This window comes from Amblyomma maculatum, chromosome 11 (assembly GCF_055883805.1).
Source record: "Amblyomma maculatum isolate TAMU_Amacu chromosome 11, ASM5588380v1, whole genome shotgun sequence".
NCBI lineage: Eukaryota > Metazoa > Arthropoda > Arachnida > Ixodida > Ixodidae > Amblyomma > Amblyomma maculatum.
In genome coordinates this window covers 110,034,397-110,051,041 of record NC_139354.1, presented here as the reverse complement: position 1 = coordinate 110,051,041, position 16,645 = coordinate 110,034,397, and the positions used below count along the sequence as shown (strand labels likewise).

Below are 16,645 nucleotides of genomic sequence, written 5' to 3'. Positions count from 1 at the left end.
ATCGAAAACTCATGCTCCTTCCTTCACAAGGGACTGAAAATGTGAACTGAAGGCAACTGAAGGCAACTGAAGGTACCTACAGTAGCTGCAGGCAAACGCTAGTGTAAGGTTTTAGGAGGCTAGCAGGAATTAACCACAGATTAACTGTGTCGTGAGAACTGGTCAACTCCACTGGCTGGAGAGAACCTTAGAGCACCACTGACAATTGCACTCGAGTTCACCCGACTGACACTGTGTGGTTGGACTTTTGTTTTTCCTTTTTTTGCTTATATCCTCCTGAGACTTGGCGACAGGAAATTTTTCCAATATTCCGAACAATGAAATCGCAGGATATGGCCTCTGCTGAGAGTCTAGTGCTGCAAAAAGCCCTGGTACAATTTTTGTGAAAAGTGCACAGACCAAGGGGTTTCCTTCTCAGCCCTGTAATGGGGCACACTGCTCATCTCCAGCGTTTGCAAAATCTCAGTCTTCTAGAACTTAGGTATTCCGGGCTTTGAGCAGCCTCGTAGAGGGGATTAAAAGCAAATCCCTTGGGCTGTATATTTCTTTAACAATGACTGTATAGCTGGTTCTACCTTTTAGTGAGCATTGCTTCAAAGCATCATTTCCCTCCTCTTTCCTACGTCAAAAACATGGTGGCGGTAGTCAACGTTAGCACAGAGTAGTATTGCCCTCTCCTCCCCCCCCCCCCCCCCTCCAGAAGGAACAACAACAATGGAGCCATGCATGATATTCAAAGTGCTAAATCCCTTTCAAGTACCTATGAGCACTTGTAACAAAGAAGCCAATTCGTATAGGCACACATATGAGCAAATAAGGGGGATCTAATTTTCTTCTGCACCTTGGCGATTCCGTTATTTTTCACAGCACTGGACACTTCCTAGTACAAAGCCCAAAGTTTAAAATAAGACACAAGATTTTTTATTCGTTGTTTAGAATGCAAGTTACTGTATCCCAAATTCGCGGGGGAAAAAAAAAAAAAAGAAGACATCAATGGTACAATTTACATTCGTGGTGTCCCAGGAGGATATAACTCACAGCACGTAGTAGCTCATCTTTAGAGGTTCCACCCCTCACGGGAAGTAGGCCTCAGGTGGGAACTCAACAGACAAGAGCGGTTCGGGGGTCGAGTTTCAGCCCCAACGGCTATGCCTGTGAAATGGACACACAGCCATTACAGCACACTACCAGGCAACACGAGCTTTAAACAAAAATCCCACCACCAAGGATTTGAGTATCCCCTGCACTGCACGCAACAAAAGGCCATGAAAGAGCATCCCTTTCAATAAAAAAAGACTGTACAAAGTGCTGACGACAGGAGACAAGGAACCAGTTCTAGTTTTAAATGCAACCAAATAGCTCGGAGAATAAGCTTTCATGACGACATGCCAGCAAAGCACGCTGTTAAATGCATTATATCCCACAAGGATACCAAATGTCACCATATTGGCACGCAACCTAAGAATGAACCCATGGCTTGAAGCAAGTATGCCCCGTATTTTCCGGTGTACAAGTTGCAGCCTTCAACAAATTTTTCCCCTGTGCATCTTGTTCAATGGTACAATGTACAGCCTAGAAATAACTTATCAGTGGGCATCATCTCTTGCCATGCCCAGTAACTATGTTTGAAAAAATAACATTCAATTTATTTATTTACAAATACTGCTATCGTGTGAAGCTAATAAAAACATGGGCAAAGAGTTTGGACAAAACATAAAAATAATGTAAAAGTGTTCATGGCTGCAGAAGTGTGTGAAGTGATTTTCACAATTACAATGAGAAAGAACATGATTACGCAAATCTTGTACGAGCTAATCCCCAGACAACTAATATAACATAGTATCTAAATTATTTCATAAGCAGAAAAAGGAAATTAAATGTAATAGAAAGGTAATAGCAGCAGCAGGGGCTGCAGTATGTAGAAATATATAAATAAATAGATACAGCACTCTAAACACAGCATAAATGGCAAGATGTTCAGCAGGTCGGAAAAGCAAGTGATTCTGAACAGCCCGCGAAAGAAATGGGGGAATCAACATATATTTGCTGGTTGATAATCATGTGAAGCAGAATAATGCATTCATTCATGCATCTGTGTAATTAGGTGTGTAAAGAGAACGCCTGAATGCGAGATGAGGGAGAAAACTAGGTATTGTAGCATTGGTACATGAACCAATGATACATGAATGCCACCGCTTTTTTCGGAACATTTTCAAGTTTAACTATTTTTTGGAAAAGTGCAGCAACCAAACTACCATACATATTCAAGCACTGGCCCAACTAAGCATTTGCCCAGCATCAACTTAAAATCCTTAGTAGCATTTTTTAGCACATATTCTAAGAACGTGTTTTTTACATGCCCTGGAGTAAGTTAAATCTATCTGCATGTTAACACACACGTGTTCTGATTAGGATAGTATGTTACACTGAGATTCTTGGCATGTGCTCTCGCATGGTCTAGTTGATGCATGCTGATGGCAAATTGAAAATAATGTTCCTTATCAATTAAAGCCACTGATGTGGCTTTGCTAAAGATTATTTTTATTTTCCTGGTATTGCTCCAATAATGCGGCATCAATATCTAGATACAGTAGTAGTCAAGGGCACATAACCAGAGTTTAGTCGATCTAGATACAGTAGTAGTCAAGGGCACATAACCAGAGTTTAGTCGATATACTTTTAATCTCAATGACATCTCATTAATATAACAGAGAAACAAAAGCAGCCCTAAAACAGATTCCAGCGGAAAGCCGGACGTTACACGGATACATGATGACCGGGAAAGATTAAAACATGACAAACATTAGATTAAGAGCACAATCTCAATCTCACCAAGGCCAGAATGAATGCAACGACCACCACATAGAGCCCAGCCACGTCCTCAAAAGTTGATTTCCATCTCACTTCTGCTTGGCTTTGTTGCCCATTGTTCTTACTGAATGTCTACACGCTGAAGAAGCTGCCCTCTGTTGAATATTTCGGGGAGCCTTGTCAGGAGTGCCTTGCACCGGAACTGGGTCAATACGTATTCTTACTGATTCCTTTGAAGCTTTCAAGGAAATCACTACTCCGGGTTCACAAGATGCAACAGCTACGGCTATACAGCGCCTCCTTAAACGCCACCAACTCGCGACCAGAACTGTCGCTATTCACTGGACCCCAGGTTACTCGGACGAATCAGGGGGCAATGTAGCGGCACACGCCGCGGCTGCCTTGGCAGGTGGTATGTCCACATTTCCTTCCCCACCCCCCTTGCTTCATCCTTATTCGACCTTGGGCGGGCAACTCACCCCTTCTCTTGCCCTTATGCACTATACTCGGACCAGTCTTCGTAGCCTCAGTCAGCATTGCATGCAGGTGGCCACACCAGACCCACCTTTTACGAGAAGAACCCACCTCACCCAAAGTCAAGAAGTATTTTTGAATAAGCTCATCTCCCATGCAGCTTACACGCCACGTATTATGGCCCGCTGGCGTCAGTATACGGAGAAAATGATTACGTGCCCCCACTGTACGACTCTAACCTGCGGCGGCATATCTCATTTACTTTGGGAATGCCCTGCTTTTTCTACTGGACGCCCCGAGATCGAACCCTACCGCCTGAACTACCGTTCCCTTCTAGAAACTGATGCTAACACACAGATGATATTTGCCAAGTATGGCTCGCTTAGTGGCCTGGTTAGAGCAATGTGATTCGAGTGACGACCTAAACAATGAAGATTATGTCTACTCCCCTTTATCCCCATCCATGGCCATGAGCCTTCCCATTCAATAAAGGACATTCAATCAATCCCTGGTAATAGAATCAAGCAGCAGGAAGACGGCTGACCGTGACAAAAAAAATATTCTGGCACTGGTGCAAAGCTCACCCAGTGCACCACTGGATAGGCAAGAAAAAAGAAAAGGCACATCACAGGAAGAAGATGTGTTAGCCAGAGCTCAAGGATCGTCTGTGTAAAACAACTGCTACAGAAGTGCATTTTTTCTTTTTGTGCATTTCAACGAAGGGATCCTCAGCACGTTTGTACAGTGCTTACTAAATTAACAAATGCGACTTCATGTGCGTTTTTGTTTTTTTAAAAAAAGCTGCGATTTTCAGGGCACACATGAACCAACTATACAATTTTTTTTTTTTCCTTTTCCCCTGTTCTTCCTCACACTTTACTATTTCATTGCTGCTCCAAAAATTTTTGGCTCCAAAATCTCTAAGTGGCTTAAAGGGATGAAAATATTTTCTTCCCCTGTGAGGCTTCGCCTTCAGAACGCAAGGCCAGAAAAATGGGACGTGGAATTGTACCCAGTACCAGGAAGAAGCTAAGTCTGGGAGGATCCCGCCGCGACTGGAAGCAGCCGCAGTGAGCGACAATCAAGAGGAGCAACTCTGGGCCGTCCAGCAGGTCATCAAGGCACTGGCCCGGCAGGGAACCAGCGAGCTGGCCACGGCGAGCGGGGACCCAGGCCGCGCGGCCGGTGCCCAGAGGACGACGTAGGCCCCGTCCGGAGCGCGCGCGTTCTACTGCAGGCCCCGAATAAACGTTTTACCAATCCAATCCAAATCGAAAAAAGTGACTAATAACACAGTTACAGCCACCGCAATCACTCTCCTGCCCGATCGTCTAGCCTCCGCAAGCTAAATTCCCCTTCCTCCTCTGCGAAAACTAAACGTGCGAGGAAGCGCGTGTCGCTGCATTCTTTGCATTCAGTCCGGCCGTGGCAAAGGAAAAGCATGCAGCGAATGGTGCACACACCTAGTCGTGTGCACCCATCCTTCACCCATCAGTCAATGAGACTGCCCAATGGATGTCGTCGCTGCTCCGACGTCAACCTAGCGGCTCGTAGAGAACGGGGAGGCTGGTTTCCCAAAGGGGAGGATAAGAGCTTCGATTTTGTATTTCTACTGCTTTGCGGCACTCATATCGCTGTAGCATTTTGCACAGACCATCTCTGGTACCTGACCGAAGCATTGGGCTCCTTTGTTAAAAAAAGTCATACCCTGGACAGTGGCTCTTTAAAGCTCATTAACTATGCCTATTATAAAGGAGACAAAAAAAAAATTTTATCCCATTTGCAAGCAAGCTTGTGTGCACACTCAAATTTTAACATGCACAATTCAGATGCAGCACCAGAGCATAAATTTACACAGACAAAAGTTATCAAAACTCTCTGGTGGGCAAAACATATGGATGCATGCATTTTGCCTTTCTTCCACTATCTGCCTTAAGCACAAGTGTCCCATTCTCCAGAAAATCTGGTGCCGACAACCTGAGTGAAAAATAACGAGCATGCCTTTGGCATGTGGTAGATGGTAGGTGACATGGCCACGCACTGAGTGGTTGCCGGATTGTGCAACATCATGACGCCATGATGTTAAGATGGGCAAATTGGCAGGAGCTGCCAACCCAGGTTGCTCTGCCGAAATGGGAATTGAGCCCTCCAGGATCTTTGGGTCCTGACATGCTACTAGTCCTAGGACAAGCGCGTGCGTCCATTTGGCATGGCTAAAGAGGAACTTTATATCTTTGTCGGGTGACCTTTCAGGTGAATTGTTGTATATATTATGCTGTATGTATTATGTATATCATCTTGTATACATTATTGTATATATTATTGTATCTGTTATATATTATGTAATACTTCCGGAAGGGGGTCTTTAAGGTGAATAAAGTGAAGTGAATGTAGTAGCTTACAACTGTACTGAGTACTGAGTAGCACAGTGCATGCACATGTACACGCATCTCCAAGCATCCAACGGGAGTGATTCTCCACATTATACTATGTGAAGTTAGGTGTCCAATAGGTGTCCTATCAGTCCTTTCCACAACACAAAGCATTTAAAGCTAATTTGATAATTGACAAGCATATAGACAGTCGAAAATGATGCTCCTCCTCTCCCCCCTCAACTCGTCCCACACCATCACGCAAGAAAGAAAGAAAACAAGTTATGACGGCACCTCCCATGCCCCATTCCACTCATGTAGCTTTTGAGCATAAAATCAGCAGGAGTTCCTAGCAAGCCCCAATGGCGTCATAGGGGAGGTTTGCATGCAGGGATGTGTTGCCCTAACTAACTGCGAGCGGCTGTCAGGAGCACTTTTTAAATATTAAGGCGAAAGCCTTTAATGCCTCATTGTCGTTGACAGAAGGTTGTCAGCAGAGGTGCCATGCTTTTGAGTGCGAGAGTTAAAAATAAATTAATGAACCTTATCTCCACCGGGAATCGAACCTGCATTCCTTGGATCTTCAGCCCAGTGCTTTACCACTGCGCCACACCCTGTATCATGAAATGCTCTTCAAAATTCCCCTTGTCTACCGTGAGGATAGCACGATCCTGCGAGTGACAGATACCGCACCTTTCCTTTCCTGTAAACGAATTATAGAGCACTGGTGAACTTTGATGGGTTCAATGAAATGCTGGTTGTGTTCGACAAGGGGTGCCCATGTACTGTCACGACAAGTCATGACGTCACCAGGCGATTCACGCATATATGAAGCTGTCCCCACCAGGCGTCCAATCCAGGCATCCGTGCAGCGCCTTTCATTTGCCGCTTCCTCGAACGCCGCATCACACAGCAAACAGAAGCAGACCCAGATGTCTAGGAGGCATTAGTACAGCAGGCATCAGCGGCGTTTGAAATTGATTTGCAGGATAGAAAAGGCGCAGTATCTGTCACAATTCTCCGGACACATGTACCACACCGTAAAGGAAGGGAGGAAGGTGGGAGTGAAAGAAGAGGAGATAGAGGTGCCGTAGTTGAGGGGTACGATGCACGGCGCTAAATGGCTTTCACCTCATTGCACTTTAGTGGTCCAAAGTGCCCTCTAGAATTTGTAAGTAAATTATAGACTCCACGCACAATTTTTGAGTTTGACTCGAACACTCACGAAGAACTCCTCTATGGATTTCTTGTATTAGATTATTACCGCAAGCAGCATTTCAGAGGTGGAGTTTAAGTGTGTCTTTAATTTCCTTTTTTACCTCCAATCACATCCTCTTCATGAGACCCTGTACCAATCATCACAACAGGAACCCTTTCTCACGATCATGCAAATCACCCAGAAAGTAGCACTTCTGTTACTAGGCTACCCAAATAATGTGTGAACTTACGCCCCAAAGAACTTGAAATGTCGGACATATTTTGTATACTTGTACGATTTTACATCAAAACTGAATTTGAAAAAGTATTTATGTGATACAAAAAAAAGAAAAAACATCATTCACAACCTGTCCAGTTAAGAACAAGTGTCGCCTTACTTTGAGAAGGATGGTGATATATAGTGATTTGCTTTTGCAATTATTTAAATTATTTGTTATATTCAAGCACCTAATGCAGGGTGGGATGGCCAAAACAGGTTTTACAGCAGCTTTTGGCACAGAAACAAATGAGCTCTGTAGCATCCTATGGAGTAGAAAAATTGGAACTTTTGGAGCTATTAAGATAACAGAGTAGATTTTTGTAAGAACAAACCAGGACACTTCTAACCACCACAGTGGATGAAATCTTTTTATGCTGCCCAATAAAAAAATATGAACACTGCATTTATCAATGCTTACTTCTGCCGGTGAAGATTCGAAGTGCAATCATCCTGTAGTGGGTGTTAATGTCAAGTCACACAGCATATTCTGCAACAAACTAATGAATTTCTGCAGCACTGCATACTTGAGACAGCTTTGGCAAATGTGCACCTCGTATATGTTCACAGACGTGGAACTAAAAGAGAAGACGCCCCTGACCCGTGACTCACGTTCAGTATTTCAGAACAAGAACCTTTGAGCTTGGGAGCACCAAATATGTTTTGTTTCGGTATAATATTATTTGCAATACGTCTGAACATGAGAAATACTGGTAGCTGAAGCAAAAATTTACCGCTTTTTTAATATTAAATATGAAAGAAGGAGAGGGGGCATACAGTAATCGTCACTACAGTTTGTGAAGTAATAACTCCAGAACAGATAGCAGAAAAATATTACTTGCACAACGAAAGTTATAAAACTTTATGTTAATGCTTACAACAAAATAGACAAAATGCTGAGCAGTTAAGTATTCGTGGAGCCTTGGATCACTTTAATGAAATGAGATATTTAATCAAAGGCATTTTTCTAAAACTCTGAAAATGGTGCAAAAAAAAAATTACGAGTAAAAAAATACACTTAAGAACTGTTAACTGCCATTCTTTTCCAGGCAGCTGATGCACCATGCCATTAAATGCTTCCATAATTCAACTATATCAGGCAAAAATGAAGATTTAAAGTGCAGGAGATTTCCATTAAGAATTTTCCAATGAGAAGATGCGTCCGCTTTTATGTATCCCAAAGCTGAATATCACAATCTGCGCAATACTTACTGCACGCGACCAACAGTAACGAACAGAAAAATTAATTCCTATCTGCCCCGCAATAATTAGATGCTTTAGAATAGAGCAGTGTCCAGTTATTTATGTTTGTTTTCTTTGCTTCAATTTTGATTCAGCAAAATTTGATACTCAATACTTAAAAACTTTTTCTTTACAAATAGCCTTAGTGGTGATAGCAGCAAACTTTCATAACAGGTATAGCCGTTCCTGAAACATGTGGTGTTGCACTGAAAATAAAATACATGCATGTGCAATGTCCTTGGCGGTTTCCTACACTTAACCATCATTATTCCTGACAGCCAGTAAATGTAAAGATACTATAAAAAATGCAGATTTTCCAAGCTGCTATAGGAAAACAAATTTGCTGGGGTTCAGCTTTAGTTAAACCCGGTAGGTTGCGTAAGCAATAGTAAGCATACTCTGAACGTCGCTGTTCTTCCAAATCGCCAGTCTGTACTGTTAAATCGGCTTTAGCAAGCGACTTCTCCCGCCTCATATTTAAACGCTCAGCCCGTTCTTCCGGTGTCACTTCTGCACGCTGTTCTCTATTGTCCTCGTTACGTTTCAACTCCCTGGCAGCCCTTTGCACTCGCTCCTTTTCAAGTCGTTTCTCCCGCTCTTCAGCAGTCTCCAGGGCACGCCGTTTTCGCTTAGTCGCATTGCGTCGTTCTTGGCTACTCTCTGAACACGATGATATGGAGTCTTCACTCTGCAAGGCAGACAATTCGGTTTCGAGAGAATCACGACGCGCTCGTCTAGCAGCGTCTTGAGCGCGCCGTTTGGCACGGCGTTGTTCGCGTTCTTCGTCCGTCTCTTGAGACCGTTGTTGCTTTCTGGCTGCAGAAAGCCGACGTAGCTTCTCTCTAAGTTTAGACAACATGTCGAATGGTCGGGCAGCGTCTGCATTGGCGTATGCCAATACAGAAAGGACTTGCTTACTTGTCTACCGTGGCCAATACAAGCAAGCCAAGCCTCGTACCCAGGTATTCAAGCGTTGTCAAGTTCCGGTACTAGTTCATCTAAATGCAAATGCTAACTCAATACAGCGCTTAAACGTTGAATACAATTATCAATTGCACATACTATCTAAACGGCCAAAAGCTTCTAACAAATTTTCATGTTGTCCATGACGATACTGGCGCGCATGAACGCTGCAGAAGCCAAAATGGCAGCGCTCATAAAGTAGTCTTCTAGGTGGTGTTGGTAGAAGACAGCTGTGCCTACAGGTCGTTTACAAGTTTCATTCGCACTAGTTACCTATGATACCGACTACAGTACGAGTGCGGAAAGGTGAGCGCTTGAAGAAACTGACAGTACGCTAGTTGGACTTACAGCGGCAAACGAAATCCCAGCCGCGGGCCGCTCGCTGCCACAAGTGTCAAGACAACTTGCAGTGCATGGAATGTGTTTTATATCTGTATTTCACCTTCCTGAGCGCACACATTTATGTCCGTCCCTCCGTCTTGGCGGAATGACTGCTCACCTGGATATCAATAAACAGCGCGAATGTACTTCGTATGCCGGTCTCGCTTTAGGAGTGCCCTTTCGCTCGAAACGGTGCATCCGCTTTCGTCCGCATTGTGTTTACCTTCATATCTCTAAGTGTACATCGAGCCGAACAGCTGCGGCGCCCGAATTCCACTAACGCGCGCACTGGAAAACGCTGTTCGATCACCCAAGCATGTGTGCCGAAGTTGTTGCATGCCTACATGGTTAATCGACGGCAGCAGAAAAAAAAAAAAAAAAAAGTGTTCATAAGCATGTGCACGTCAGCATAACATCAGATAGCAAGTGCACATTTCTCTCGCTGCAGGCTACTGTCGGACGTAGCATTATTTAGTCTGGTAGTTTTTGTGCATCTCTATCACTATTTCCTAAACTGGCCTTCCCTTAATTACCAAGTATGCCAAAATAACTAACTTGCTGTAGAATAAGAATACAAAAGTAAAGATCTTTAACTTGAAAGTGCAAATTACTGTGCATATGTATATTAGGCCACCTATGATGGGGTCCATCAGAAGAGCTCGACATTATTCAGTTTTCTCTTGTTGACATTTATACATAGCTCCTGCATGGTGCTCTTAAGCCATATACATTTAAGAAACAGTATTTCTCATAGCCTTCACATGTTGCATCTCCATTATGATAAAAGATCCCCACTGACTTCTCATTTCAGTATGCATTGCACTTACCTGTTCTAGGTATAATCATAGTCGGGGAAACTAAAGGCTTGGGAAACACGAAAAATTGTTTCCTTGCCTTCTGCACACAAAGAGAAGAGGCGGACAGCTCAAGGGAAATGTGAAATGTAGACCCTTATTTGTTCTTGCTCTCGTTTTCACACATGAAGCTTTAGCTTTCAGAATTTAAATGAGAGTTTCAGGATTGACACATGCGTGTCCAAGGCGATGCTTGCAGAATGTCTCACTGCGTCAATTAGCAGAGTCACCTGCAGCTCTACATCTGCCCTGAAACTGATATTTAAAGTTGTGATTTCTTACTATCAGGCCATCCCTGTAGCTCGCAGCCTATTGTACTCGTGACGGCTGTCTGAAGAGCCGCTGCCTGTGCAGATTCCATACACTGACTGAAAGGAGCTGTCTGAGTACCCACACCACTGAACAATAGTGATTTCCCATGATTTCATATGTAGGTCACATCAGGAAATATATAGCAGCACTGCCTTTTTTTTCCAAGTGGCACCAATTGGTTTTCCCAGTGTTTCAGCCCTAAAAGCTAAATCAGCACTATCGCCTCTTTCCGTTCGTCGTCGCATAGCCACGCTATCACTGTACCACAAAATCTTTCACACATCACTTAACCGTGCCCCCTACATCATGCCAGCATTTTACATTTCCCACCGCACTAGCCACACGTTTCAAGTGTTTCGCCCACGTGCCCGAACTGTTACTTTTTCAGCCTCCTTCTTCCCACGTGCAGCTAAAGATTGGAACGGCTTTCCCCAGCATATCGTCGACATCACCTGCCCTTTATAATTTGCTAGCAACCTAAACAACATTTTTTGTATATGATCACATATATTCCATTGTCTTGTACCTTTTCTGCTCATCCCACCACTTATGTAATACCTCGCGAGGGGGTCTTTAAGGTAATAAAATGAAATGAAATTGGTGCCAGCCAGTAGAATGCATGGCTTTTGTGCCACATATAAATACTACAGTATGCACCCTGTGCCAAGAAAGAACACAACAGCAATGAAAAGGAAGCACCTCACCTTTGAGACTTGTAGTGAAGGGCTCTGAATTAATTTTGACTCTGTGGTGTTCCTTAATGAACAAAGTACACCAGACATCCTATAGTTGCGCTCGTCCTGTACCGTCTTGTGTGTGTCTTTGTTTGCGTAACTATAAGATGTCTGAAGTACTGCACCAACTAGGCCGACAACACATCTTACTGAAACAAAGTACACATGCACTTTTCGTCTTTCCCTCACTGAAGCGGCCAAAATCCAATTCACATCTTGAGGCTCAAAAGCCAAGCGCCCTAATACTTTAGGCATTGAAGCGGGGCCATTTATGTAAGCACATGTAAAGCAAGCAGAAGAGCACGGGGGCTTAGAAATCCACATCAGCTTCATATTTTATAACAATATCTGCAAGAAATAGAGCAAGGACGGGATGTTGATGAGCTACTGACTAGTTTTTATGCAAATCACTTCTGCTTTCAGTATTTTTTTTTTAAGTATTCAGTCCACTTTTCCTTTCAGCTTTTAATTTTTGATCTGTGTCATTTTATAGTTGGTACTTCTGTAAGTTGTTTGGAATAAGTTGTAAGTTGTTTGGAATATGTGCTGAACTTTCTCAAGGCAGGTTTGTCAAGCACATCTGTACAGATCTTGATGCAGAGCAAGGAAAATGTCCTCTGGACTGCTTCATACCAGTTCCATTGCTGCTTTCACCGCACTACTTCCAGGTGCACAGAGCAGTCTAGCGAACAATATGGCAACATCCAGTGAACACCAGTTGGACAAGTGTACACTGCACAGAGTGAAAGTATCTATATAGGTCAGCCCCATCTTCATCACCAGTTCTGATAAATGGCTCAGCAGCAGGTTCGAAGTCATAAGAACTGTATCAATGTGCTTCTCAGAGAAATTGGAAATGCCTGTTTGTACAGTCTGTAGACTTGGCATTTTGCTGAAACTAGTGCAATGAAACACTGCTCAGCCTCAACTTTGTGCTCCAAAACCAAAGTGCAGTTAGAACCACTGCACAGTAGCATGAACCATTTTTAAATAGTAAAATAAAGGGCGAGCCTGCGCACACAGTCATGTATACACGCAGAAAACCTGACAAGCGGAAAGGAAGGAACTAAGGTGTTTGCACCTTCTGGATCTTCTGAGAGGTCTTGAGATAAAAATAATAGTTAGAGACGAAACACACCTCTTAAATAAAAGATGATCAGGATGGGGTCTCAAGTAAATGTTGATCCACAAGGTTCCCTGCACGAGCCATGACCATATGCTTCACCCTGTGCAATACGTTTACTTCTTCCGTCAGTTTCAATGCAACTTATACGCTCTTTATAAAGAGCTACATTAAAAAAAAAAAATGGTTTAACTCAGTTAATCACGGAATATCGTGCAGCAGAAGGGCTTTTTGTGTTTGCTGTGTCTCAATTATTAAACATTATTTTGCTGTTTTAATCAGGCCGCCATGCCTCCAGACCACACACTGCATGTGCTTCACAGATACGTTCTTAAAGTAATGCTTTCATTAGCGATGGTATTGAATACAAATCACACTTTGCACGAAAGCCTGTGCGTTGCTGCTGCACACAATACATCAAGCGCCCCTTGTCGAACACAACCGCTTCCATTGAATTCATTAAAGTTCACCGGCGTTCTATAATTGGTTTACAAGAAAGGAAAAGTGCAGTATTTGTCACACTTGTTTCTGCGGACACCTGAAGTCCCTTGGAAAGGTCAAAGGTCAAATCGGCTTCAGACATCAGGTTTTTGCGAGAATGTGGGTAGTAGTGCTGCAGCACTAAAAACTGTCACAACAGCTAAATTTTAGCAGGCATTAACACACAAAGACAAAAATGTTCTGAGCATTAATGGGTTTCGTCTGCGGCTCCTTTTGCAGATCCTCATTCAGGTACCTGGACTTTGCTACTCGCTCAGTTACTAACCCCTTAATTTGTGCCTCTATTATCTCAAAACTCGTTAGCATACTCCATGCAAAATTATATGAAAGGCCACCCAAATTAGATACTTACAAAGATCTGCTTTAACCATGCCATACATATGTGCCTGCACGGCTTAGGAGTAATGTGTCTTACTCTTTGTCCAGGAGCTCTGTAAGATTCGATTCCCATCTCATATGAGAACCCCATGTTGGCAGTGCCTCTGATGTCATGTGGTCTCGTGATGTCACACAACCCGCCAACCAATAAGTACCTGGCCATGTCGCCTGTCAACTACTACCTGTCAGAGCCAGGCCAGTAATTTCCCTCACAACACCAACAGCAGCAGATTTTCTGCACAACTGGGCCTTTAACGATACTGCACTAAAATGTGCCCCTGGTAGAAGACCTTACACTCAAGGCGTGTGGGATGCGAGGCATTTTTTAAATGAGAGCACATCCAACAAATTTACATAAAGTGCTCCAGGAGAATTGCACTGTGCATACAGGCTTTGCTGCCAAATAGCAGTTACGGCTCCATCATCAGATTGGAAGCCTTCAACGAAATGTGTGAAGGTTCTGGGAAGGTAGATTTGGGTCACGGAGCAAGAAACCATTTAGGAGGTGAAACTCCCGTCAGCGCGAGCAAGCGCGGGCGACCAGATAAGGTCACAATTGTAGCACCAACAGCACGGAGCATGACGCGGCCGTATGCAGTGGCGGCGGCATGCGGCGCATCGTAGAAGCCGCAGCGACAAAAAAGAAACCTGGACTGGTTGCTTTGGCAACCAAAACAGCGGTAATTTCTCTCCACGCCGACAGGCGCCACGAGCTTGTGACCTTTTCTGGTTGCCGCAAACAGCGTAGTTTCCACTGCTCCGTGATTTGGGTATAATGATAGAAACGGATTGATTCATGAAAAAAGCGCAGGAAGGAAGACAGTGTAAACAAACAGAACTGATTTACATGTGACTATCTATATACCACAGTTAGCATGCAATAATAATGATGGCATTGCAATGGTAATGAAAACAACAAAGTGACACCAAACAGCTGTCGACATTGTAGAGGAGAGCTATGTGCATAATTATTATAGTACCCACTTTTTCTTACACTCCAGGACTCTTTGTGGAGGTTGGAATTGTTAGTTCAGAATCCCTGCACAGTTTTTCACTTTTGTCTAAACTAAGGTGATATTAAAAAAAATTGCAACACACTGATCAATCTGACTTAGTTGGATGAAATTTATGGACATACTCCACTTGGGAAACAGTGAGGTACAGTGATGAGACACTGCATGTTGAGACAAATGAAGAACAAGCGACATACACTTGCCGTTCGTCTTCCTTCCACCCTGGTGTTTGTCAGTGCACATAACGATTAAAAAAACTCGCAAACATTTAAGCATTTTCAAGCAACATTTAGAACTTTTTCTTTGCAATACTCACTCTTATATGTGGCAGTGTAAAAAACCACTCTAGATAAAGAAGGCACGGAAAACACACTTCATTAAAAAAAAAAAGAATGTCATCTCAGAATCCAAACAACTTAGCTTTTCATATGCAAGACACTTAGATCAACGCTGGATGAAAATGAGAGCAATTTATGTGTAATACTTAACAATGCAACTTGTTCAACAACATCAAAAGATATGCGGCTAGTTTTCCTACAATACAGAAGATGGCACACAAAGGCCAGAAAAGCTATGGACACAGCAGCACATGGAATGCACAACTGAAGCGTCTCAATAGAGCCAGCAGACACTACAACAAGAAGTTTTCCCCATCAGCCATCAACAAGACGTAACGCACAGCATGACTTATAAAACAAAGGTTTGTGAAATGAACACCTTTCTGTCTGTTCCCCCCCACTTCCCACACCACTTGTGACAGTCAAAGTCGACAGGCCAAAATTCACCATGTTTCAGATACACTACTAAACTTGAAAACTGCCTTTTTTTATGTCTTCCACTGGCATGGCATAATTATCATCTCATTTTAACTCTGTTAATTGGCTCTAGTCGCCAGCCTTTTTTGCAGCTTGCACATTAGCATTCAGGAACCCCACAAACTCGCACAGGTCGCATTTCGCACATGTGCATATGTGTCTACTAAGGAGTTGCAACAGAAGGGTCCTGGGCTCACCCTTGCCTTTTCGTTGTTATTCGAGCTTCAGAGTGCAGATTTTCACCTTCCCAGTTCCCGAAACCCTGCTTGATCCTTTGCTTGATTGCAGTCTAAGGTTGTCCTGATTCTATTAGTGATTACCTTAGTAAATACCTTATACGTAACAGACAGTAAGCTGATTGGTCTGTGATTTTTAAGCTCCTTAGAGTCCCCTTTCTTGTGAATGAGGATAATGTTTGCATTCTTCCATGGTTTCGGTACCGCGATGACACCAGGCACTGCGTATACAGGGTGGCCACTTTTTCTAGCAAATCTGTAGTTATCTGATCGTCTCCAGCTGAATTCCCCCTTTTCATAGTTTCTAGTGCTTTCTTGACCTCGTCCTTCGTCACTGGTGGAACGTCTGACTGTTTTTCCCTACCGCCAATCTCATTACGGTCCTGACTACTTTGGCTACTTTAGAGAAGTGTATAGAACTTCTCGGCTACTTTGACTATCTTGTCCATATTCGTGATGACGTTGCCTGCCTTGTCCCTTATCGCATACATCTGGTTTTTGCCTATGCCCAATTTCCTCTTTACCGCTTTAAGACTTCCCCCATTCTTTACAGCATGCTCAATTTTCTCCATGTAATACTTCCTTATATCAGCCACCTTGCGCTTATTGATTGCCTTTGATATCTCGGCCAATTTGATCTGGTCTGTTGGATTGGAAGCTTTCATACTCTGGCGTTTCTTAATCAAATCTTTCGTCTCCTTAGACAGCTTACTGGTATCCTCTCTAACTATCCTACCGCCTACTTCTACCGCGCACTCAGTAATGATATCTCTGAAATTATTGTTCCTTGCTTCTAGGGTAATGTCACCATCCTCGGTTAGAGCTGAATACCTATTCCGTAGCGAGATCCTGAACTCTTCTGCCCTCCCCCTCACCGCTAATTCGTTGATGGGTTTCTTTCTTACTAATCTGTTGCGTTCCTTCTTCAGATTTAGGCTAATTTGGGACCTCACCATCCTGTG

General features: G+C 43.4%; 1 protein-coding gene across 4 annotated transcripts in view; it reads right to left on the bottom strand.

The window, feature by feature from the left end:
* Positions 1–16,645, bottom strand: part of LOC146174661 (uncharacterized) — a 61,234-nt gene that overhangs the window by 39,302 nt on the left and 5,287 nt on the right. The window contains exon 2 of one of the 4 annotated variants that reach the window (XM_084583857.1): positions 1,039–1,152. The exons of 2 other annotated variants lie outside the window; for them this stretch is intronic. In XM_084583857.1, coding sequence (XP_084439983.1) covers positions 1,039–1,055 — 17 coding nt within the window. In that variant the 5' untranslated portion in view covers positions 1,056–1,152. Of the gene's footprint in view, positions 1–1,038; positions 1,153–8,771; positions 9,299–16,645 lie in introns of those variants that run through there. One more of the 4 variants, XM_084583854.1, reaches the window with a different exon arrangement.